This window comes from Gossypium arboreum, chromosome 3 (assembly GCF_025698485.1).
Source record: "Gossypium arboreum isolate Shixiya-1 chromosome 3, ASM2569848v2, whole genome shotgun sequence".
Lineage (NCBI taxonomy): Eukaryota > Viridiplantae > Streptophyta > Magnoliopsida > Malvales > Malvaceae > Gossypium > Gossypium arboreum.
This window is the reverse complement of record NC_069072.1, coordinates 2985867-3010132: the sequence shown is the minus strand read 5'-3', so window position 1 is coordinate 3010132 and position 24266 is coordinate 2985867. Positions and strand designations below refer to the sequence as shown.

The window sequence follows — 24266 nt, the reverse complement described above, 5'->3', positions numbered from 1 at the left end:
TTAAAAACTTAATTAGAATGATTTGTAGTTTAAGGACCAAATTAAAATATGAAAAATTGTTTAGGGATGTTTTATGAAATTAACCCTAGGAAAAAAAAAGTGGGTAGGATAGCAGTAGGAAAGTGATAAGAAAAGCTGGCGTAGCAATGTTTTGACTTGGAAGAAGTCATATATAATCTGCCAATAGAGAAGCTCAGTCTCCACACACCTCCTTTCCTTTTAGATGACCGACTTTACTTCCTACAATTTCTATATAAACCCCTTTAACTCACACCAATTTTAACTCTCACTTGAAAATTTTCTTTTGTTTTCTTGGACTTGATTGAATTTTAAGGAAATTAGAAGATAAATATGGCTCTTGAAGCTCTGAAATCTCCAACAATGGCGACTGCCCCTTACAGCAACAAGTACGAAGACATCGACAACAATTACGTCGATACATGGAAAAAAGGCAAGCGTTCAAAGCGACAACGCGACGACGAGTCTTCTTCTTCTCCGCCGCCACCGACGAATGAAGAAGAGTACCTTGCTCTTTGTCTCATCATGCTAGCTCGTGGTGGTTCCACCACTGAAAACGCCGTGACAGACGGTGGAAACGATGACCATCTTATGTCTTCTTCTTCGTCAGCACCGGCACCAGCGGCTTTGAAGTTGTCTTACAAGTGCAGTGTTTGTAACAAGGCTTTCCCTTCCTACCAAGCTCTAGGTGGACATAAAGCCAGCCACCGTAAATCCTCCACCGATGCTAAACCCGATAATCAATCCATCACCACCAACAGTACCACTGCCAGCGGGGAAACCGGCGGTAACGGTAAAGCCCATAAGTGTTCTATCTGCCATAAGGCTTTCCCTACAGGCCAAGCTTTGGGAGGTCACAAACGCTGTCACTACGAAGGCGGAAACATCACCACCACCATCACCACCACCACCACCAACAACAACAACAAGAGCAGTAGCGTCAGCTTGAGTGGGGTGACGGTGTCGGACGGTGGCGCGTTGAGCCAAACCCGTTGCGTCGACTTTGACTTTGACCTAAACTTGCCCGCTTTGTGCGAGTTGGAAAACAAGGATGGAAGCAGATTTAGTCAAATCTATACAGAGCAAGAGGTTGAAAGTCCATTGCCGACCAAGAAACCACGTTTTATGACAGCTTCTTTAGCACAACATTAATTTCATTAGTGTTTATAGGAATTAAACATAGAGTGAGTTCATTTATTTTGGGATTTATGTTTTTCTTTTTCCATTGATTTTTGGGATTTCTATTTGATCTTCTTTAGAGTGAATTCATTCATTATTTGTGACCTCTACTGTTGTATATTCAACTACTGGCCTCATAATCCATTGATTCATTTCTTCTAAGGGTTAATACTATTTGATATATAAATTTTTATATTAATTTTGATATCTTATATTTTTTTCAATTTAGTATTTAATTTCGATATTTAATTTAATTTTTCGATCAAATAAAATTACATGACTCGATTCGATAAATTTTTGTCGTATATAATTTTATCTATGAATAATATATGTACCAAATTAAATATTAAAATTAAATTCGTTAATCAAATTATACGATAACTATAAATTTTAAATTATAAAAAATATAGTTTTAATTTTAAAATATTTTATTTTATTCTAAATAAAATTAAATTTAAACAAGACAATATAACATTAATATAAATAAAACAGATTTGTATTAATTTCGTTTACTTAAAATTATCAAAACACAAAAAAGATTAATTAATTTTCTATTGATTTAATTTTTTTCAATCTCCTATTCTTAGTTGTAATGGGAGTGGAGAGAGCTAAGCTAAGAACAAGGCAAAAGTGAATGCCGCGTGAAACAGCGAAGAGACAGCAGGCAAGGGACAAGGAGTCACGGAGGTGGTGGTGGTTTTATGTTTTACAGACAGGGAAAACCAGGTAGCCGGCCCATGTTAGGGGATCTAAAGAGATGGTTAACAGTTGAAACCGCCTAGATATCCATCATCTCCATGTGGGTTTCCATTACATGCTTTTCAATGCACGTGGCTGGCAATGTCACCGTCTATGGATCATAATGATCATCATGATCTTGTATAATACCTCTTCTAATGAAATTTAAGCGGTAAAAATTATATTTTTTTCTTTTTTTTAAAGAATGGATAAATTAATTAAAATTAATTAAATTAAAAAGTAAATTAATTTTTTCTTAAAAATTTCATTAATTTATATTTTAATAATTGATGTGGTTAATAGAATAACCAAACAATATCATGTTATGTGTTATGTGTACGATTAACTTTAAATAATAAAAATAGATAAATTTTTAAGAGAAATATCAGTTTGATGTTTGATCTAACTTATAGAGAATAAATTGCTCATTTTTAATAAAGGGAAAAATGTAATCCAAATCTTAATACGGATTTCTTTAATATTTTTACCAAATTAAGCCAAATCATATTTTGCCACTCCACCAAAACAATATTAGTTTTTCTATGAATAATTTAAATAATTAATTACAATGGTCTCTTGTTTAATCAAGTTAATGGAAAAAAGATTATCCACGGTCTGATAAGTTGACTTTTCTGCAATTGATAAAAAAATGGTAAAAGTATCATAGAGGTCCCCTATTTCAAGAATCAGATTGCATTTTATTCTCTCTAGTAAAAAATGATAAATTAGTCCTTACACTTTAGACCAAAGAGTAAATTGGTCCTTCCAGTTAAAAATTTAATCTATTTATATTGTTAAAACTAATATGGCTGACAGAATAACTAGATAATGACACATGGCATGCCACTTATACCTTATGCTGACATATAAGGACCAATTTCTAATAGTGAAAATAGATAGAATTTTTAATAAAATGATCAATTTGCTCTTTAATCTAGAATATATGAACTAATTTGCTCATTTTTTTAGTAAAAAGGATAAAATCTCACTTCTAATAGATGAGCCTCCATAACACTTTTACCTTAAAAGATCATAAATACTAGTTTTAAATCGGTCAAAATATTCATCTAATCTTAATTATAGTATAAACAAAAATTCTTATTATTTGTGAAATTTCTAAACTTTCCTCACTAAGGACAATCAATCACGGCTTTTATGTTTTTCGTCAATTTTACATAATTTGATTGGTATAATAATAAATTTAGCCTAATAATTCACACATTCTATCAATTTGCTCATGATTTAACAAATTTAGATAACAATATGTTTGTAAATGTGTAAATGTCGAGGCTAATTTTGTTGAATTTTCTTAGAATCAATACCAAATTAATAAAATATGTAAATATCAAGGGCTAAATTTATTATTATACCAATCAAAATTATGCATAATTGAAAGAGAACATTAACATCATGATAAATTGTCCTTAGTTGCTCGTTTCTAAAATTGACAGATATTAAATTACTTAAATTCTTTTTAAAAGGATTGATTTGCTTAATTTTGAAACGGAGAAGGACTAGGGAGATGTTTTACCAATTATCTATATAATAACTATTACTAATACAATCTTAAGTCCCATAAATTTTACCTTTTCATTAAAATTTTTTTTAATACAAAAAAAAATTATCAACTCAAATAATTCAAAAATTTTGAGTTAACAATCTAACTCCGGATGGGTTTGTCTGTCCTAATTGTCTACGTAAATTAAGAACCGATGTAACGCCGTGTCATCGGCTATCCTTAACTCTCTTTACTCAAAAGTCTTGTATGCTTGTACGAATTCGATCCCACATCGAATGTGCGTGGCATATTATGATCAGTGCCAGCGCCATATATACTAATCCCACGGGATGCAATAATTAGTCTAAATAGTTTCCTTGTGGGGTAACTTTACTAGTAGATTATATCCCTTGATCGATTCCAGTTTTACAGATAAGGAGGAGAAACTAACACCTGGAAGCCTGCTATACTTTTGAGAGAGAGAGGGTCTGCTCTCTTGCTAAGAGATAGCCGTGAAGTACGAAACTACTTTTAGGGGCAGGAAATTATTAATTTTATCATTTTTAATAGTTATATATTTATAATTTTTTTAAAAAATAAATTAAAATTTTATTATTTTTTTTAAAAAAATTCCACTCTAAAGGATGCGGCTGCCACCCTTAGCTACGCTCTGCTAAGAGTCTTTGAATTATGCGTTTTTTAAATTCATCAATTTTATTCATTTTTGGGTATTTTTTGAATTTTATAAGAATATTTGGTCTTTAAATTTGTCATTTGATTTTATTTTAGTTCCTAAATTTGATAGGAGCAAAAGTTAACGGTGTGGCCAATGTTATTGAAATAAAATTAAATTAAATAAATTGAGAGTTGATCTATATAACAGTTCCACTAAATAAGTTGAATTGATTGACTCAAAAGTTGCTTGAAATTGATAAAAATAAAGGAAAAAAGTCAATAGTTGAATATGTTGGATTGATGTAATTTTTTCTTTAAATTTTTGTAGATCTTTATGAATTTTTAACTATTGTTAGTCTGCCGATCGAATTATCAAATTGGTTGAATCAGGAATCAATAGACTAACTTGTTCAACCATTAATTTGGTTATTGATTGTAAACTTATATAACTTTATTAATTTCAAGTGATCATGTGAAATAATCTCATACTGTCACATCATCGAATTTTTATATTTCTTAAGTTTATAGACCAAAATAGATACAGGTGCCAAAGTGGAAATAAATACAGGTGCCAAAGTGAACTTAATTGCCAAGTTCAACAGTCAAAAATTATATCGCTCCTTTCCAATTTGATCATTCTTAGTTCTTATATTTTTCAAATTTTGAAAATTTAAGTTTTGACGTTAATGATAGTTGTTGAATCCATTCGCTAATTCTTTTTTTTGTTTGTAGTGTGTGAAAATAGTTCGCTAATATGGGATTGTATAGGTGATAATATGTTTGCTACATAATATTTTAAAATAATATAACTTAATTAATTTAATAATCTTCGTTTTGTCATGATTGAAATTTTAAAATTCAAAAGGATAAGAACTACAAATAATCAAATTAAAAATATATGAACTATATTTACAATTAATGCATAGTACAAGGACTGACATCAACTTTTATATTATAAGATCAAGTAGTTTAATCTTTGAATAATTATTTGATACATAGATAATCGAAAATATATAAATCTATATATTGATAGGATTATTATAATTCTCACAATTGTAGGATATGAAAGTGTCAGAGTGTTTTATTTATTTAATTTTAAACTTTTAAATTTACTAAAAAAATGGCCATCATTGTAAGAATACTTGTGAAATTTTTAATTTTCATTAACCATGCATCAAATAATTATTAATGTCGATAAAGGATAGGGGTAGGGTTATTTAGAGATCGAACTCGAAATTGTTATCAATTAAAATTTCAATACAAACCCTCGATGATAAAGATATGGATTTTGGGAAAACGATAACATAAATGGTTAAATTATAGTTCAAACCCTTTACTTTGCTTAAATATGATATTTATTTTTGTAAATTAAATTGATATATTTTATTCTTTACATTTTATGGTGTAATTAATTAGTTCAAATAGTTAATAATATTATTTGAGACTATTAATGATATTACAAAAATAAATGAATTAAATTAAAATATATAAACTATATCTAAATTTTGAATAAAGAAGAAGAATTAAAACCGACATAATATGAATACATAAATAAAATGTGATAAAAAAGTTCGAGTTAATTACATCAAATATCTCAAACTTTTATCATCATTTTAAATTGATGTTTCGAACATTAAAAGCTTTTAATTACATCCCCAAATTATTGATTATCATATCAATAAGATCTTTCAAATATTAAACTCGTTAAATAATATGTCAAATTTTATGTGCCGTAATTTAAAATAATTTTATTAGAGAAAAGTAAAATGTTATTATGTAGCTTTTAAAAGTAAAATTGCAAAAAAAAAAACGAGCAATAAAATTTTTGTAAAAGTTTCGAAAACCTTAAAACTATGAGTTTTATGAAATCTATTTTTACAATATTTTTTGAAAGATTATATCATACATCTCCTTATAGGGTTTTTTGAATCTCACAAGCGAGTTTAGGGTATGACAAGTGTCTTACAGGGTGTGTAGTAAAAAATAAATATATAAACAAACGTAATACTTGTCATACCCTTAACCTACTTATGAAGTCTAAAAAAATCATAGGTGATGTATTAAATAATTACTCTTCATATATATTTTTATTTAACTTTTGTTTTAAATTATATCACATACGATTTAACATATCATCTAACGGCTAAATTAATTATTTTAATAATAAAAATCTTATTAATATAATCTCGATAATTTAAAGTTATTATTAAAATATTTTAAAATTTAGGGACTAATTTAGAATGAAGGTTACATAATGCCTTCGGCCAAAAACTTGGAAAGACGAGAGGAAGTACAAAACAGAACTGTAAATTAGGCTAAAACGAAGGGTTTGGTTAATGGGTTTTCGGCTCTGCATGGCTTTTAGTTAAGAATGTTAGAAGCCCAATTCATCTTTATTTATTCAACCTAACTTTTATAGAATCTAAATTCAATGATTAAATGGGTAGAACTGTTAAGTTCAAATATTAAAGCCGATAAAAAAATAAAGTATTAAAATGTAATTATTTGCTAAGTTTAAGGCTAAAATTACATTAATCTAAAATTAAATAATATTGAAATTTGAGTAAAAATTACACAAGATTATAATACACTCACGACGAGGATGAATATTTTATGTAATGAAATTTAAATATTTTAATTTACAACCAAATATTATTTTTTAAATGATTATTTGAGTTATTAAAATTAAAATATTTTGAGTTCAAATTAGTGGTTCTCATGAGTCGAGTCGGACCAGGTTTAAGCATAGTATTAATATACTTTATTCTTGCCCAAGTCCGGCTCGGCTCAAAATTTGGGCATAAAATTTTACCAAAACACGTCTATATTTATAAAAGACTAACTCAAGCTCATTTTAAACCTGTTCATATTATTTTTAATGATTTTTATATTATATTATTTTAATATTTAATAAATTTATACATTTTTATTTGTTGAAAATTTTATATAGTCATCTTAACAATATTTAATGTTTACATTAGAGTATTATTATATATTTAGTATAGGTTTTATGTTTTTAATGTGTTCTAAATGACATAATATATAAAAATAACATAATATAAAGTATTATAAAATTAAAATGGGCGGGCTCGGATCTTGAACATTCAAGCCTAAACCCAGCCCATATTTTAAATGGGCCTAATTTTTTACCCGAGCCCATTTTGGGACCTAAAATTTTTGCCCAAACTCTCTCAAATTTCAGGTAGACCTTCGGCTTAGACTAGTAGCCCGACCTATAAATAGATCTATTTCAAATCCTATTATACGATAAATATTTTTTAATAAATTGTCCATTAAATTAGAATCTAATTAAACAGTAACACTAACTCAATAAAAACATTTAATATTAATTTTAATTTAGTTGCACATATTCATACACAAAATTTTGAAAGAAAAAACCCATAAAACCGAATCTAAAAATTAAAAATTTACATATTTTATATAAAAATCATTAAAATTTGAATTTTTATTTAAATTCCTAAAGTATGATACATACAATATGCTCAAAATTAGGCATGTAAATGTAGGAAGCATCCTTTTGTAGTTATCAACATCTTTATCTGTGTTCATAGATCAAAATTCTTCCATACATTTTCTCATGGAAGTCTCCCAGCCACACACCTTTTTATTATCAATAGATCATATAAAAAAAGATTTGATTCTTATAAATAAATTTATGGCATGAGATAATAAATTATCAGTTAATCATCGATTGCTCACAATAATAACTAATGATAAACAAATGATGAAACTAATAGAGAAGTTGAAGAGTACAGTTCTATGAGGTTAAAGAAGTTGAAGAGTACAATTAGGCAGGATGAAGGATTTGCTGTAGTAGGAGGCTTAGTGAGTGATCAAAATGGTAGATGAATCATTGGGTTTGGCAGACACTTAAGAAATTGTATAATGTTGAAGGCTGAGTTTTGGGGTATCTTAGATGGATTAAAGCTTATTCCAGATAGAAGACTCGAAAGTGTCTTAATTCAAGCAGACAGTCTCGAGGCTACTACTGCCATTCAAGAGGGTGCCTTTAGAATTTTGAACTCAACTATAATAAAAAGAATTCATCAGATCCTAACAAAGATAAAGCAGCGGAAGATTCAATGTATTTCCCGAGAAAAAAATATAGCTACAAATAGTCTAATTAAGATAATTCACGACAGAAGACTAGGTTTAAGATTATTTGAAAATCTTCCTTCGAAGGTTTAATTTCTTAAGTCTATATCTTTTAAATTTCACCCCCACAAAAGAAATACGAATATCTCAACAAACAAACATGTAATGCCCTACGCATCCTCTAGAACAACAATGACGGGTACAACAAAACGTAAGATAACAAAGACAAAAATACGATTTATAAGAGGCATGATCACTATAGCCACTTTTATTTTGCTAAACTATTCTCCCAATCTATCATCACCTTCCTCTCTACTAACGTACCGGGATGAAGTCTGAGACTTTTGTTTAGAAGTCAAAATAAAATTCAAAGTTCTTGGGAAGCGCACAGCATGAATATTGTATTAAAAAAAATCAAATTGAATTATAAAAATTTTAGAAGGACTAAAAGGGCAATTAGCCCATTGAAAAACTTCAAACTTTGTATAGCTCTTTTGCCTTCATCAACACAAACTACCTTCAATAATTATATTATTAAATTCCTATTTATATTTTGTATTTTTTTTGTTTGAAGTTATATATAATTTATGTTTGATACATATGAAAATACAAATTTAATAATATAATCCTTTAATTGAAAAAATCGAAATATATACAAATTGCAGGCTATTAGCAGACCTCAAACTTGACCTAATATGCTATAATTGAACTTTGTCTGTTTTGATCCATTTTCACTTGTACTAGCATTAAATATTCTTTTGAAACTCTATTTTCTTAAAGTAATTCTTGTAAGTTTCAATGGAAGTATGCAAGAATTTATACGAAATTGGTACGAATCAGTTAAATTAAATTTTATAATATTTCTATTAATTTATTTAATTTGAATTAGACGAATAAAAATAATAATTTTATTAATTCAATAGTAATCTGATTCTAAAATAATAAAAATAATGGTTATAAACTCGGATTTCTTTTTTTAAAACAGACAACCTATCCATAAAATTCACTACTTGTAATTGAAAAATACCATGTATTATGTTTACACAAATTTTTTTAAAATTAAAAATTGATACAAATTTTTTTATTGATTTCACAATTAAATCCTAGAGATAGCTTATATTTTACACACATTCTTGATTATTATGCTTTTAATCCTTGAAGCTATCTTTAGTAATTGGGCTTCACAATTATATCTCATGCACTCAGATTTTGACATTCCATCAAAAAAACCAACTTTTTTTTTCCCCTTCTTCACCCCACTCTTTTAGTCATGATTTCACAACAATGAAAAGGACCGTGTATCTTTTCTTCATTTTTTTGGGATTAAAAACATGAAATTGTAATGAAATTTATTGGTAAAAAGACCTCTTTGATATCTCTCGATTTTGATATTAAGGAAATTTATTTTTTTTCAAAAAGAAAGTAGGGCAATTTAGTTGTTGTTCGAGAGTGAACAACTAATGACAATTAATCACGATTTTTCGTCAATTGTATATAATTTTGATTGGTGCAATAGAAAATTTATCCATCAATGTTGATATATTCCGTGTAAAGATTATGAGCTAAATTTATTAAATCAAGACTAAATTAACAGAATATATAAGATTTAATGACTAATTTTATTATTATACTAATAAAAATATGTACAATTGTTCCAATTTTTGTGAGGGACCAATATACTAAATATTAGAATTAAGAAGGACCAAGAGGTTTTTTTACCAAATGTATTCAGTTCATAGGGTAATAGGAGAGAGATAGAGATAGAGAGAGAACAGTACAGGTTAATTAGGACGCAAGTAAAGAGTAAAAGAGAAGCCATTTATAAGCTGAGAGTGTCAGCTTTGGCGTACATAGCTGAGCTTAGAGATGTTGACTGTGTTAATACCACCACCCCAAAAACTAAACCAAACTAAATCTACTTTCTTTCACCATTATTAATAAACCAAAAAATTACACAAAACAACAACAAAGCTAAAGTTTTGGGTTTGTGTTGAATAGCAACCAGCTTGGCTGTTTTTGCCAAAAACTTCAAAAAAGATAGTACTTTGATAGGTACTAAAACCTGATGAGTACAAAAAACTGGTGGGTTTTATGTAAATTTCCTTACTTTCTTGGGCTTTGGTACTTTTTTTTGTTCAAATTGACCAAAATGCTCCTCTGCATGGTTCCTGTGTGACTAAATAATTACTGTTCAAACGTTCTATTACACTTATTGCAATGGTGGTGGTGTAAAAAAATTATCTTGGTAAGCTCTGTTTTTTTCATTAAGGTCTTTATGTTCTTAAAATGGGATTTCTTGTTTTGCTACAATGGTGAAGGTGCTATATATATATATATACATATATTCTTTATGGGGTTCGCAAATTTGATACAAGGGTCTTGGATATTGTTGGGGTTTACACGGAGAGTGGCTTTTGGGGGATTGTTTTTCACTCTTCTTGGGTTCCAAGTTTAATTATATGATTTATGAACATTTTCCCATTTTCCCATTTTCCCATTTTCTCATTCATGTGGTGGGGCTCTGGGATTTTTTTTAAATATATTAAAAATCTGATCTTTTGAATCTTAACAACTTGTTATTTTTATAACTTAGATCTCTGTGTGATATGCTCTGATGGATTCCTCAGATTGATATTGTTATTTGGTAGTTGATGTTTTGATTCTTCATGTTTGTTTATTTTGAGCTCTTTTTTTTTTCATTTATTCCCATACTTTAAAAAATAATAAAAGTAGATGCTTGTTGTCTACCGTTTTGGTGGTTTCTTCATCTGATACCAAGATGCTGCTTTTAAAACTATATATTGATTAGTATATGCCATGTTTGGAGCTTGAAGCTCTTGTTTTTGGGAATTATTTAGTACAAAAGGGTCTGTCATCTATGTTCCCCTGAGTTGACTGAGTTAGCCCGGACTCAGTGGACTTTGCCATCAACAAAGGAAACAAATGTTTCCATGGCTCTCTTTCAACTTTTTTCATAATTTATTACTCAAAACTCCCATCTTGCCATTGAAAAAGCTGGTTGAATTTAGAAGCTGGGTCCTCATTCCCCACACTTGGTGTTATATTCTTTACCACTTTTGGCAATGTTTTTATTGGGTTATGTGAGTTGCTGTGATTGTTTGGTGATTGGTTTTGAGTAAGCTTTCACAGGGAAGGAAAGGGATCCTTTTTGCTTTGACAATATGAAGTTTATGAAGCTTGGATCAAAACCAGATACCTTTCGAAGTGATGGGAATAACGTAAGGTGAGATCTCTTGGTACCCTTTATTTGAAATCTAACGTATTGTCACCCTATATGTTGTTTGATGTATTCAATCTTCCATAAGATCATTGCTTTCTTGTTCATTTCGACTTGCACAGTCCTATTAGGAATCCTTTTGGAATGATGTCAAATATCGGTCTTTGGCTTATGTTTTGATGTGATTTGCAGCTTTTTGTAGTCTATTCATTTGTTATTTTTCCTCACAACAATGACTAATTTGCTGCTGCTTAGGATTTTCCGAGAAAAAATCGACAGCCCTTTTTTGAGTATCTTCTGATCCAAGTGACGGATCATCTAAATCTGACTAAACTTTATGGGGTTTTCACTTTTTATCTTTCTTCTATGGTTCCTCATGTATGCATTATACTTTCTGCAACTTTGATTGTGCATAGCCTATGCATTTTTTATTAGTTAAATAAATCCGGTAATCGTCAAGTTATAGCCTATGCATAGAGTTTTGTATCATACTGGTCTTGCGCAGAGCAATTCAAAGAGTTTTCGTTTTCCTATTTTAATAGGTTTAAAACCAAAGGTAGATGGTGTTCGAATTGAATATAAACTCTTACTACAAGCTCTATGGTTACCTTTTTTAATCTAGCCTTTTGTTCAACCCGTGTGAGTTTTGAAAAATTCTAATGGTTTTACGCTTACGTGCTCCTGTTCAGGTATGTAGCAAGTGAGCTAGCAACTGACATTGTAGTCACTGTTGGGGATTTTAAGTTTTATCTGCACAAGGTATGCATTCATTTCATATTTGGTTTAGATCGGTTCAATTGAGCAAGCACGACTCCGTTCTGCTTGTTTATAGTCTTAAAAGTTCATTTGGGATTTTGGGATTAATGGAAGAACATATATGCAGTTTCCTCTTCTATCAAAAAGTGCCTGCTTACAGAAGTTGGTTGCAAGTGGCAACGAACAAAATTGCGATGAAGTTCAGATTTCTGACATTCCCGGTGGCTCGGTTGTGTTTGAGATATGTGCCAAATTTTGTTATGGCATGACCGTCAACCTTAATGCTTACAACATCTTTTCCACTCGATGTGCAGCTGAGTATTTAGGAATGTATGAGACCATTGAAAAAGGGAACTTAATTTATAAGATTGATATCTTTCTCAACTCCAGCATTGTCCACAGCTGGAAGGATTCGATTATTGTTCTTCAGACTACAAAATCTTTGTCACCGTTATCCGATGAATTGAAGGTGGGCGGTCTATGCGTCGATGCTATAGCTACCAATGCTTGTATTGATGTTTCCAAGGTTGATTGGTCCTACACTTATAACCGGAAGAAGCTCCCAGAGGAAAACGGGAATGATCCGAACTTTAATGGTGTCAAAAGTCGACCAGTGCCAAAGGACTGGTGGGTTGAAGATCTGTGTGAACTTGAAATTGATCTATATAAGCGTGTTATAATGAGTATTAAAACCAAAGGAATACAATCCCATGAAGTGATCGGAGAAGCTTTGAAAGCTTATTCTTATCGAAGGTTGCCGGGTTTCAGTAAGGGCGTAATCCATTCTCGTGATGTTGGAAAGTATCGATCAACTGTTGACACTATCGTCTGGTTGTTGCCTGCAGAGAAAGGAAGTGTATCTTGCAGTTTCTTGTTTAAGTTGTTGAAAGCGGCTATCATAGTTGACTCAGGAGATATGGCTCGGGAACAGCTGGTGAGACAAATAGGACAACAACTTGAGGAGGCTTCCCTGAATGATCTTTTGATAAGAGCAGCAGAAAGGGAAGACGTAATGTATGATGTCGATATGGTACAGAAAATAGTGAACAAGTTTCTGATGCAAGATCGGAATGCTGAATATGAATCGGAAGAAAACAAGGTTCAGGAAATACAAAGACCCGGAATCTTAACAGATGCTTCCAAGCTGATTGTGGCAAAGTTGATAGATGCATACCTTGCTGAAATCGCAAAGGATCCAAACTTACCCTTGTCAAAGTTTGTAGACCTTGCTGAAACAGTGTCTTGCATCTCTCGGCCTACTCATAACGGGCTTTACCGAGCCATTGACATGTATCTTAAGGTGAGAATCTTGCCAAAACCCGTATTTTTCCATGCATAGCAAATCCGCATTTACATGAATTGTGCTGTTTCGATGCAGGAGCACCCATGGATGAGCAAGAGTGAGCGAAAAAGGATATGCAAGTTAATGGACTGCAAGAAACTATCAGCCGATGCATGTATGCATGCTGTTCAAAACGAGAGGCTCCCATTGCGTGTGGTCATTCAGGTTCTCTTTTTCAAGCAACTCCGGGGGGCTGCTGCCACTTCATCCGGAACTAGCACTCCTGACTTACCCAAATCCCTGAAAAACGCAAATGGCGGATCTCACGGGAGCTCAAGATCAGCACCAACTAATCCGGAGGAAGATTGGGATTCAGTGTCTGCAACCGAGGAGCTGAAGGCTCTGAAAACCGAACTGGCTGCCTTAAGGTTGAGAAACCGCGGAGATATTAGAAACAACGTTGACAACGCGGCCGCCATTAGTAAAATGAAAGATTTAATGAAGTCAAAGAGGATATTTACAAAGATATGGTCAAGCAAAGCAGCCATAGGTGAGAACAGTGGTTCAGATTCATCAGAGAGTCTTGGTTCTGCAAATCCTGAAGAAGCTAAATCAACACCATCTAGAAATAGGAGGCATTCAGTTTCTTAGTAGACAATGTGGGAAAATACATTAACTTTTTGGTGGGGTTTTTTAATGTTTTTACCTCTCTTAATGACAATGGTAAATTCAAGACTAGTTTTATGTTAACTCAGTAAAATGAAGCATACTATATACATATAATATTATATATATATGTATATATAGATTTGTTTGTCTGGCCATCGATGAATGCAAGATGCCGCTGCCATGTCCATCATGCAACACTTTTAGTATCTGTTTCATTTTTTTCAGTCATTCCAAGATGGGCTGAAAATGATCAAGTGCGGTTAAGTACATTATAGTTACTATAGATATCCTCATACCTCCAAACGAATATACTTGGCTCTATATTAGGGGTGTTTCGAGGCCTTAAGTATAAGAATACTTGGAGATTCATTTTTTAATTGTTCTATGCTCATTATTGGTTGTGGATAGAATTCGTTCTTACAGTATCGCTCATGCAATCCATTTAATGTTCTTTACTCTATTCCTTATCAAGTACTATTGTTAGTTACATGTATTTCATGTTTAAGGGTGGATTTAGACGGATGGTGTGTTTATTAGTTAATGTAAAAATAACAGTAATGACGGTAAAATTAAATACTATAGCGTGAGACGCATTGTATCGCACTCCACTGCTCATCCAAATACACCTTAAATTAGATTGGACTCGTCAACTAAATCGAAAATCGGTCCCAACAAAACAACAAAGGAGTTAATATAGTTTTAGAGCGAATTGCTCATAATTGGGGATGGAACTTGAACTGTATTTTAAAATTGTTTTTAACCTAAATTAATGGTCCAAATTGAAAAAAAAAATTGGCCCAACCCAAATACTTAAAGCCCAAATGCTTAAACCATCTGGCCCAGCTACCTAAATACCTTAAAAAGTTTTTAATAAATGAGAAAATTGAGGGGAAAAAGAGTTTTTTGAATCGATTAAATTATCGGTTTTAATCGGTTTATCTTATTTAATTGAATAAATTATTAAAAATAAAGAAAATCAATTCAACAAGTAGTTCAACTTGTCTTATTGGTCTATTCAACCCTTATTTTGGACATTCTCGATCCAACTGATTATTCTTATTCTAAAAACAGTGGAAAAAAATAAAAACTAACCTAAATATAGGCATGATCATGGGTCGGGCTCGAAAGTCAGCTTGAAAAGTGGAATGAATTCGGTAAAAATATAGCCTCGAAAAATAGGCTTGGACAAAAAAAGAGTTTCGTTTTCTAAACGGGCCAAACCTCGGGTAAGTTTTTTTGCCCGAATTTGCAAAAAAAATTGCTATTTTTTTGTTATTTTCATTGTTTTGCTACTATTATGTCACTAATTTGGTGTCGTTTCGCTATTATATTGCTACTATTTTATTGTTATTGTTTGGATGTTGTATAACTCTTATTTTATTATTATTTTTACTACTATTTTAGAGGTATTTTCTCTCTTAGTTACACCTATTTTAATGTTATTTAATTATACATAATTTTTAAATTTATTTTTAATTTATTCGAAACATTTATTTTAATATTTTTAGTGTATTTGATGTATTATATTTTTAAATTTATTTTATATAAAAATAATAATATAAAAAAATTTAATATGGACATATCGAACCGAACTCAAATTTTAACATTTTTATCTGGGCCGAATTTAGACAAAATTTTAAGCTCATTTTTATGCCTGACCTAAAATTCTATTGAGAACCGACTGAACTAATAATCACCTCTACCTAAATATGAGTGTATCATTATTGTTATATATATATATATATATATATTAATATTTCTAAATTTTTTAAATATTTTTTTCTGAAAAATTAGTTATCTTCCTCCGATTATAACAGCAGAACAAAGAATCAAAAGTTAGATATGATCGTCAATGATCTCAGACATACACACACACATATATTGTTCAAAACCCTGTTTTCCACATATTATCCAGTTAAAAAAGAACGTTACACGATTAACTGTGAAGCGGCAATAAGTTCAGCCAAAGGTCACCATGGAAAACCCTATCCAATTAAACCCCAAAAAAACAAAAAAGAAGAAGAAGCCATAGCTGTTAACATACAAGTTTCTGACCGGCTTTGTACTGTTTCATGTACCGTTTATCTCGAAGGTGTTTTTAGATTTTGTTAAAGCTGACCTATCTGATCTGTATATATAAAAACTCCATTAGCATAAAGACACAAGCAAAACCAGTAAATTTTTGTTCACTGCAGCGTTTATTACAATGGAATGAAGAAACATTCTTGCATTGACCAACCATGTTTTGTGTTTTTGTAATGGAGGATAAAAATCTTATATTAAATTGGGTTAATTTCATCAAACGTCCCTAAACTATTATTTAGTTTCTAAATTGATCCTAAACTTCAAAATTTTCTAATTGGATATTCAATGTATCAATACTGTTTCAATTTTAGGTTGATTGAGCAGTAAAAGTATCATGGAGGCCTCTATATTAGGAGTCGAATTTCATTTTACCACCCCACTACTTAAAAAAATGGGTAAAATAGTCTTTATACATTAGATCAAAAAGTAAATTAGCCATTCTGTTAAAAATTGTATTCATTTATATTGTTAAAAATTGGTCCATGTACATCGGCATCAGGTACACATGGCATGTCACACATCATTGTCTAGTTATTCTGTCAACCACACCAATTTTTAACAATACAAATGAATGAAATTTTTAATAGAAATGATCAATTTGTTATTTAATCTAATGTATAGAGAATAGTTTGCCCATTTTTTGAATAGATGGGGCAAAATGCAATATGATTCTTAGTATAAAGGCCTCCATGGTACTTTTACCTTGATTGAGCTTTAGCTCAGTTGACATCGTTGCTATTACAATAACAAGGAATACATGAATTCGAGTGGGCTTAAGCGTGTTTTTCCTTCGATTTAAAAGTTTATACTTTATAGGTAGAAGTAAACATTGTATAAAAAAGAATATTGTATCAATCTAGTACTTTTGTCAGCCTACCTGTCAATTTAGACACTAATGTTAGTTGATTAGGAGGGTTTACAAATAAAAGTAGCTATCCGATAAAAAATTATATTGTAACAATCTAGTACTTTTGTTAGCCTAGTTGTCGATTTAGACACTAATGTTTATTCGAATTTGACATATAACATTATTTAAAACACACGAATCAAATTGAATCTGACATATTAAAAAGAAAAAGAAGGTGTCAATAAAGTTTAGAAATGAACGTAAGATCCAAGTTCTCCATGCAACAAGTATACATATTTTATAAATTGGCTCACGTGTTTTAATTATGCTATTCAAATTGTCCATACAATAAATACACGTATTTTATAATTTGATTAACGTATTTTAAACATTCTTTACATTAAATTTGAATTGATATTCAACGTCCGAACTTGAAAAAATGACATAATTGAGGCAATATTGATACTTTTAACTCAATTAAAACATTTTAAAATTTGGAAAAATGATTTAGAATATGAGCTATGACTTAAGGATGTCTAATATAATTAACCCTATAAAATTTAAAAATCACAAATAAGTCCATGTTGTTTAAATTGGACCGTGAACTAATGAGAATATCGGTTGAAAGAGAGGAATTAGACCAATTGAATCATTTGTTTTTTAAATAATTTATTTAATTAAACTAGACAAATTAAAAATCGATGGTTTAACTGATTTAATTATCAATCTAGTTCTGAAAATATTAAAATAAACTGGATTCGAATACCTGAATTTAAAATACCATTAAAAAAAGCAAAAATCAAAGGAAAATCTGAATAAATTCTGATTCATGGGAGAGGATAGAGGTAAAAAGAAAAACCTGACCCTATGATTCTTTTTTCTTTTTTGCCTACCCACTTCCCAAACCTCATTTGTCCTTCGATTCCATGGAAGGGACACTTTGAGAATAAAAAGGGGAAATTGTTTTTGTATGCTGTGAAGGAAAGCACCAAAGTTCGAAAACGTCACACATTTCACCCAATCTTAGGCTCTTTTCTTTGTGGTTTCAAATAAGGCCAAGCCTTGCATGACCCTGACCACATTCATTTTTTTTTTTTTGGGAGGATCATGCAGGGACGAAAGCAATGAAAAGTTAAAGCCAATGGTGATGGATTAGAATCCCATTCCCCACCCAACAAAAACAATTAATAAATAAATAACTTTCATCAATTTTGATTGTAATACATCCATAATGGTGTGGATTGAGTCTTAGCTTAATTAGCATGGATATTGTTGTTAATGTAGGAGGATATGAGTTTGAGTGTGTTAAAACGCATTATCCTCCTTTTTATAGGTAGGTGTGTGCAAATTTCGGATAAAACCAAATTAATTCAGTCGAGGTCGGTTAATAATTTTTTGAAAGTTTGATTCGGTTAATTTTTTTTGAAAAAATTTTGATTCGGTTAACAATTTAAAAGGGTCGGTTAATTTGGTTAAGGGTAGTTTGGGTCGATTAATCGGTCGGTTAATCGATTGAATACCCCTGTTTATAGGTTGGGGTGAGACTATGGATAGCTTTAGGTTTTGTGTCGAAAAGAGCACATATATGATTTGTTGGTATGAGATTACCCATAGTGGTTAAAATATGTTCCAATTTTTTGCATTTTTTATATATTTAAAATTTAAATCTTATTATTTACATTGTTAAAGTTCTTCTATTAAATTTGTTGGTGTGACATTTTAAAATTTTAAAAAAAATTACTTAGTAGTCATACAAAATAATAATAAAAATATTAACATTACAATTAAGGGTTTAAATGAGATAGTTGTACTTATAAGCTATTAGAGTTCGACTATAAAAACTTGATTTTGATTTGGCAATTATTGGGTTCAATTGAGTTTAATTATGAATGTTCGAGCGGCTTGCAAGTCTAATTGAATTTTCTTTTATTTTTAGTATGTTTTTATATCATGAAAGTTAATTTTTACCTTTATTACTAGAAAGAGCTTAATTATGAACAAGCTCGAACTTAAATATGAATAAGCTTAATCGAGTTCAAGTAACTCAATTTTGTCTCAAGCCAAGCGTAGAAATTGATGCTCAAGCTCAAGCTCAAGCTCAAGCTTGTCACTGTTTGAGCTTGACTTGATTCGATTACACCCTTAACTGTAATAAGGCTAAATTTAGCAAAAGAAATTTAATTGGGTTAAGAATAAGACTTGCATTTTTTAACTTGAAAGTAGAAGTATTGAATTATTTAAAATAAAACATAAAAACACTAAAATTCTAAATATATAAAAATACAGGGACTTAAAACATATTTTTAACCATTATATATATTTATGTTTGAATGTAATGTTTGTGGACCAAACCGAAGAATCGGATAAAGATGGTGGAGGAGTGGGGAGGTGCGTGTGGGGGGTGACTAAAACTTCAATGTGTGTGTCGACTTATAAATCTAAAAACATCGTTATCCTCGTCCCCCTCTCAACATCACCACCCCACCTTATTTATTTTCTTCCTGGTTTCCGCACTTCGTAAGTACAGTCACTTTGATTCTATGTTCTTATTAACCCCTTTCTCGTTATTAACCTTATCCCAATCCAACTTATGATTTTTTTTAAGGTTAATTATATCAAACGTCCTTAAAGTGTGGTTTCGATTTTAAATTGACCACTGAACTTTAAAACTCAAAGTATTGATATTGTATAGTTAGACCCTCCCTCTCATTAGACATTAAAATACTAGTTTTGTTGATACCGTGTATCAACAGAGGTCAATGGAGAGGAAAATAGTGTCTTGATCAGAAAAATAGAGTCAGAACCCCTCTAATAGATTGTTTGAAACTACTTAAATCATAATTATTTTGGGTAGAATCCTGAATCGGGTTATTATATGTTTTATTTTATTATAATAGTTATAACTCTTACTTTATAATCATATTTATATTTCAAACTTATCACCAAATTTAAATCAAGTATTTAAAGGTGAAAACCAGCTGGATTGATGGATTAACCCCTCTTTTTTCCCAAATAGGCTAACCCCATTTTATTTTAAAAAAATTAGGGTTCAACCAAATGAAACTTCCAAATCAAACATTAGATGAAACTAATTCTTTTATCTTTAAAAAGCTAAAATCCAATAGAAAGATGCATGAATAATGCCGAATAAAAATAAAAGGTAAATTACACTCAAAATTATTAAATTATTAGTAAATTTACGTTTTGATTACTTAATTTTAAAAAGTTACAAAATATCATTAAACTCTGTTCAAAGATTTTCATTCAAGTCATCACCAGACTATAAAAATTATTGTTATATGACATTTGTTTGCACCAATCAAAAGCTCTCATTTTTCTTCCCCTTCTCTTATACAACTCAATATTTTTTTCATGAAATAATTTGAACATTAGGGTTTAGGGACAAAGGGAGGGGGATGGCAAGGGCCTTACCTCTCTAAAATGGGAAATTGCTTCTTTAGACCCCCAAAGAAGTATATTACTTAATATAACGGTGAAATTGTATTTTAGTTTTCATGTAAATATATAACTTAATCTTGGGCCCTTAAAAAAATTTCTAACCTCGTTGTTGTTGAACGTCACGAATTTGTAAATTAAAATCTAAATATTTTTATACTCCGATCTCCAATATTAACCGTCAAATCGACTTGAAATTAATATATACTATTTTATTTATTAATGGGTATTAATCTACTATATTAATCATCGAATTATCACTCGGAGCTTATTAACCATATTTAATAATAAATTTGGAAGTAATTTATTCTAAAATTCATTTATCATTAGATGAAACTTCCAGATCAAACATTAGATGAAACTAAATCATTTATCGTTCTAAAGCTAAAACTCCAATAAAAAACTCCAATAAAAAAATTATGAATAATGCCAAGTAAATATACAAGGAAAGAATCTAACGATCATAGATATCCACGAAACAGAATCCAACGGCTCTGCCAACTTGCCTAGGACCTCTCCAATCTTCTCCTTCCGCGGAGACCCGGAGCCGCCTCTCTCTCTCACCCAATTTCTTTGGAACCCCCAAAAACCCCACACCTCACCAAGTTTAACCATAGTTAACTATCCAAATAATAAAAAAGTAAACCATGGTTAACCACATACACTCTATATATTCCTCTGGTTAGCTTCTCTTTTTATTATTGGCTTCAATTATTCTTTTCCTACCAGTCTTTTCAAACACCATAATAAACCTGCCTCATTTCTTGTTCTTATGCTAAAAGTACAAGGTTTATCAAAATGAGCTGCAATGGCTGTAGAATTCTTCGAAAAGGTTGCAGTGAAAATTGTATGCTTAGACAAAGCTTACAATGTATAGAGAACCCACAAGCTCAAGCACACGCCACCGTTTTTGTTGCTAAGTTCTTTGGCCGTGCCGGACTTATGTCATTTCTCTCCTCCGTCGCTAGTCCTCAAAGACCTGGTAATTTTTTAATGGCTTTTTTTTTTATTTTTGTTTTGGTGTTTGATTTTTTTTTTTACTGATGTGTTTGTATACATATATATATTTGCAGCTTTGTTTCAGTCGCTTTTGTTTGAAGCAGTGGGACGGGCAATTAATCCGGTGAGTGGAGCCGTGGGGTTGTTATGGACAGGGAACTGGAACGTCTGTCAGTCGGCCGTACAAACGGTGCTCCAAGGCGGCACGTTGCAGCCGTTGCCTGAATTTAGTGGTGGGGTTTCAGGATCGGATTTTGAGGATGTTGGAGAAACGGTCGGTGTTGGCGGCGGCGGCGGTGGTGGGGGACCGTGTATCCAGTCGGGAGGTTTCGTTGACATTGTTAAATGTAAAGCATCTGATCTCAATCTCTGCTTGATGATCGGCGACGATGATAGAGCGGTTAAAAGGAGAAGGGAATCTACGTCGTCGGAAGAGTCCGAAACGACGACGTTGGGAAGCCGGTTTTCTGGAGATGGTAATAGTTCAAATGTCAGCGGCGGCGCCGACGGTGAAAGAAAGCTTTTAAGACTGTTCATTTGAGATTTTTTTTTTTCTTCTTCTTCACATTTTGTCTATGTAATTTTGATTATAATTGAACGCCTGTATGAGCTATGATCTTTTGTTTCTATTTTCGACAATGAAGGATGAAGTTCGATCAAATTTTATAAAATTTCGAATTTCCCATAATTTTCGTACTATAATTTTTGCTTTGCCCCATCATTGATTTCCCAAAAAATGAAAGATGTGAGTGAGAAACGTTTATGCTTTTTATGGTTCATGAGTTGCAAGTGAGTGGGCACTACTTCCTATCGTGAAATATGAACGGAAGAAATTGTAAAACATGGGGCAATCTTAAGGGGTAGCTTAGAACGTGAGATTGCCCTTTGGCTACCCTAAAGAGTCATTTTTATTCTACTATATTGAATGGCATTAAAGGAATAAATTTTTTATATAGTACGAAACTCTTCGATATCTTATTTTTTTGATACGAAATTTGTTGATATCTCATATTCATATCGAATTAAACCAAGTAGAAAAACATTAAACTCTTTGTTACATTGATTCAACAATACTATCAAGCTTGTTTTGATTGTGTTGAGAATGTCTCGTATATATTCTTTTCATTTCCAACCAATAAATAAGAAGATAATGCGTTTCAACCACTTGAACATTATCCTCCTATATTGACAATAATACCCATACTAATCTAATTAAGACTCAATCGACACACATAAATAATATTTAAAACAAAATAAAATATAGAGTCATAACCCAATCATAATTCAAACATGAAGATATTAAAATAAGAAGGTGAACCACTTAAAATTAACGCCATTAAACATAATCATTTTGGTCTCTTTGTGAAACCAATAGTCATTTATAGGAGAGGTTTGTGGATGTAAAGAAACCCTTTGTTGTTTGGGATTTTGGGTCCATTATACCCAAGATATATATAATATTGGTGCTGTTATTTTTCCCCGCATCATCACTGTCCACAAATCAAAATAATGGAACCACCTTCCCCATTTCTCTATATCCATATTCCATGGCTGTCCTTTTCTTTCTTTTTTTTGTTTGTCTGGATTATAATGCCAATAGGGTCCCCTTCCTAATTTATTTTTCAATAACCGGAGACAAGGATAACACGAGTTTCCCAAACTTCATAGCCTCTCAACAAATCTTAAAAATTTCATGCAAAATAATATATATATATATATATATATATATAAAAGGACCATTGATTTTCTTGGATGGAGACACCCCTATGCTGATGTTGGAGTCTCTTAAATCTCCACTTGCTTCCATGTATAAATTGACTTGTGTTGAGCATCAAATATCTTGAAATTGGGATCCTGTCTGTATTTATATTCTTTGGACTTTTAAGTAGGGGTTTAATGAGAATTTCTATAAATTTTGAGGGTTAAGTTAAAAATTTTAAAAGTTTTGAAAGGGTTAATGAAAAAATTTTAAATTTTGTTTCTTGGTGTTTGAAGAAATAAGAAATTGTTCCACAATCCACAGCTACGGTTGCTGCAAATCAAGCACTTTAGATAAAAAAAACTTTTGACAGATTTGCATATGGCGCAAGAAGAAAGCACACAAATATTTGTGGATAACCAAGTTGCAATATCAATAGCTAATTACCTGATATTCCATGGTAGAATTAAACATTTCAAAATAAAATTCTACTTTCTTTGTGATGTTCAAAAGGGAAAAAGGATTGAATGAAACTGTGATTTCATGTCATCCTAAGAGCATGACAAATCAAAATTTTCCTTCTGAAAAAATTCAAATCCAACTAAAAATGTAAAAATTAGAAGGAAAAATTTGATTTGTCGTGTTTCTATGAAAAAGAAATAAAAATAGCGTGAAATCACAGTTTCATACAATTCATTCTCGTTCAAAAGGAAGGAGAAGTGTAACTAGTTTATTGTAGTACAAATAATCAATCTGCTAATATTTTCACAAAAGTATAGCCCAAAACCAAATTGGAGTTCTTAAGACAAAAGCTTGGAGTTTGTAGCTCCAACATCAAGAAAGAATGTTAACTTTTATGATTTTTGAAGTTGCATTAATTATAATTTGTCTTAGTGTTTAAGCAAATATCACCCCTTGTTTTCAGGTAAATAAAATAGTGAAAAGTCAGTTTAGATTATGATTTGTAGCAGATTTTTCTGCATTTTAATTTAAAAAAATTACTGTATAAAT

At 30.9% G+C, this 24266-nt stretch overlaps 3 protein-coding genes across 3 annotated transcripts; all 3 read left to right on the top strand.

The window, feature by feature from the left end:
* Positions 1-163: 163 nt before the first annotated feature.
* On the top strand, positions 164-1409 carry LOC108485587 (zinc finger protein ZAT10-like). Its single transcript, XM_017789445.2, has one exon. The coding sequence runs from the start codon at positions 352-354 to the stop codon at positions 1168-1170; it is 819 nt and encodes a 272-aa protein (XP_017644934.2). The 5' UTR covers positions 164-351; the 3' UTR covers positions 1171-1409.
* An 8686-nt stretch (positions 1410-10095) lies between these two features.
* On the top strand, positions 10096-14250 carry LOC108484703 (BTB/POZ domain-containing protein NPY2-like). The gene is made up of 5 exons (XM_017788592.2): positions 10096-10469; positions 11375-11468; positions 12152-12221; positions 12346-13518; positions 13597-14250. The coding sequence occupies exons 2-5, from the start codon at positions 11407-11409 to the stop codon at positions 14149-14151; spliced, it is 1860 nt and encodes a 619-aa protein (XP_017644081.1). The 5' UTR covers positions 10096-10469; positions 11375-11406; the 3' UTR covers positions 14152-14250.
* Positions 14251-21259: 7009 nt separating this feature from the next.
* On the top strand, positions 21260-22227 carry LOC108485583 (LOB domain-containing protein 38-like). The gene is made up of 2 exons (XM_017789443.2): positions 21260-21539; positions 21631-22227. The coding sequence occupies exons 1-2, from the start codon at positions 21356-21358 to the stop codon at positions 22095-22097; spliced, it is 651 nt and encodes a 216-aa protein (XP_017644932.1). The 5' UTR covers positions 21260-21355; the 3' UTR covers positions 22098-22227.
* Positions 22228-24266: the final 2039 nt, after the last annotated feature.

Coding starts and splice junctions, on each gene's coding strand:
- LOC108484703 (XM_017788592.2), top strand. CDS start 11,407: ATGAAGTTTATGAAGCTTGGATCAAAACCAGATACCTTTCGAAGTGAT. Junction 12,222..12,345: donor TTAAGTTTTATCTGCACAAG/GTATGCATTCAT, acceptor ACATATATGCAG/TTTCCTCTTCTATCAAAAAG. Junction 13,519..13,596: donor CCATTGACATGTATCTTAAG/GTGAGAATCTTG, acceptor GTTTCGATGCAG/GAGCACCCATGGATGAGCAA.
- LOC108485587 (XM_017789445.2), top strand. CDS start 352: ATGGCTCTTGAAGCTCTGAAATCTCCAACAATGGCGACTGCCCCTTAC.
- LOC108485583 (XM_017789443.2), top strand. CDS start 21,356: ATGAGCTGCAATGGCTGTAGAATTCTTCGAAAAGGTTGCAGTGAAAAT. Junction 21,540..21,630: donor CGCTAGTCCTCAAAGACCTG/GTAATTTTTTAA, acceptor ATATATTTGCAG/CTTTGTTTCAGTCGCTTTTG.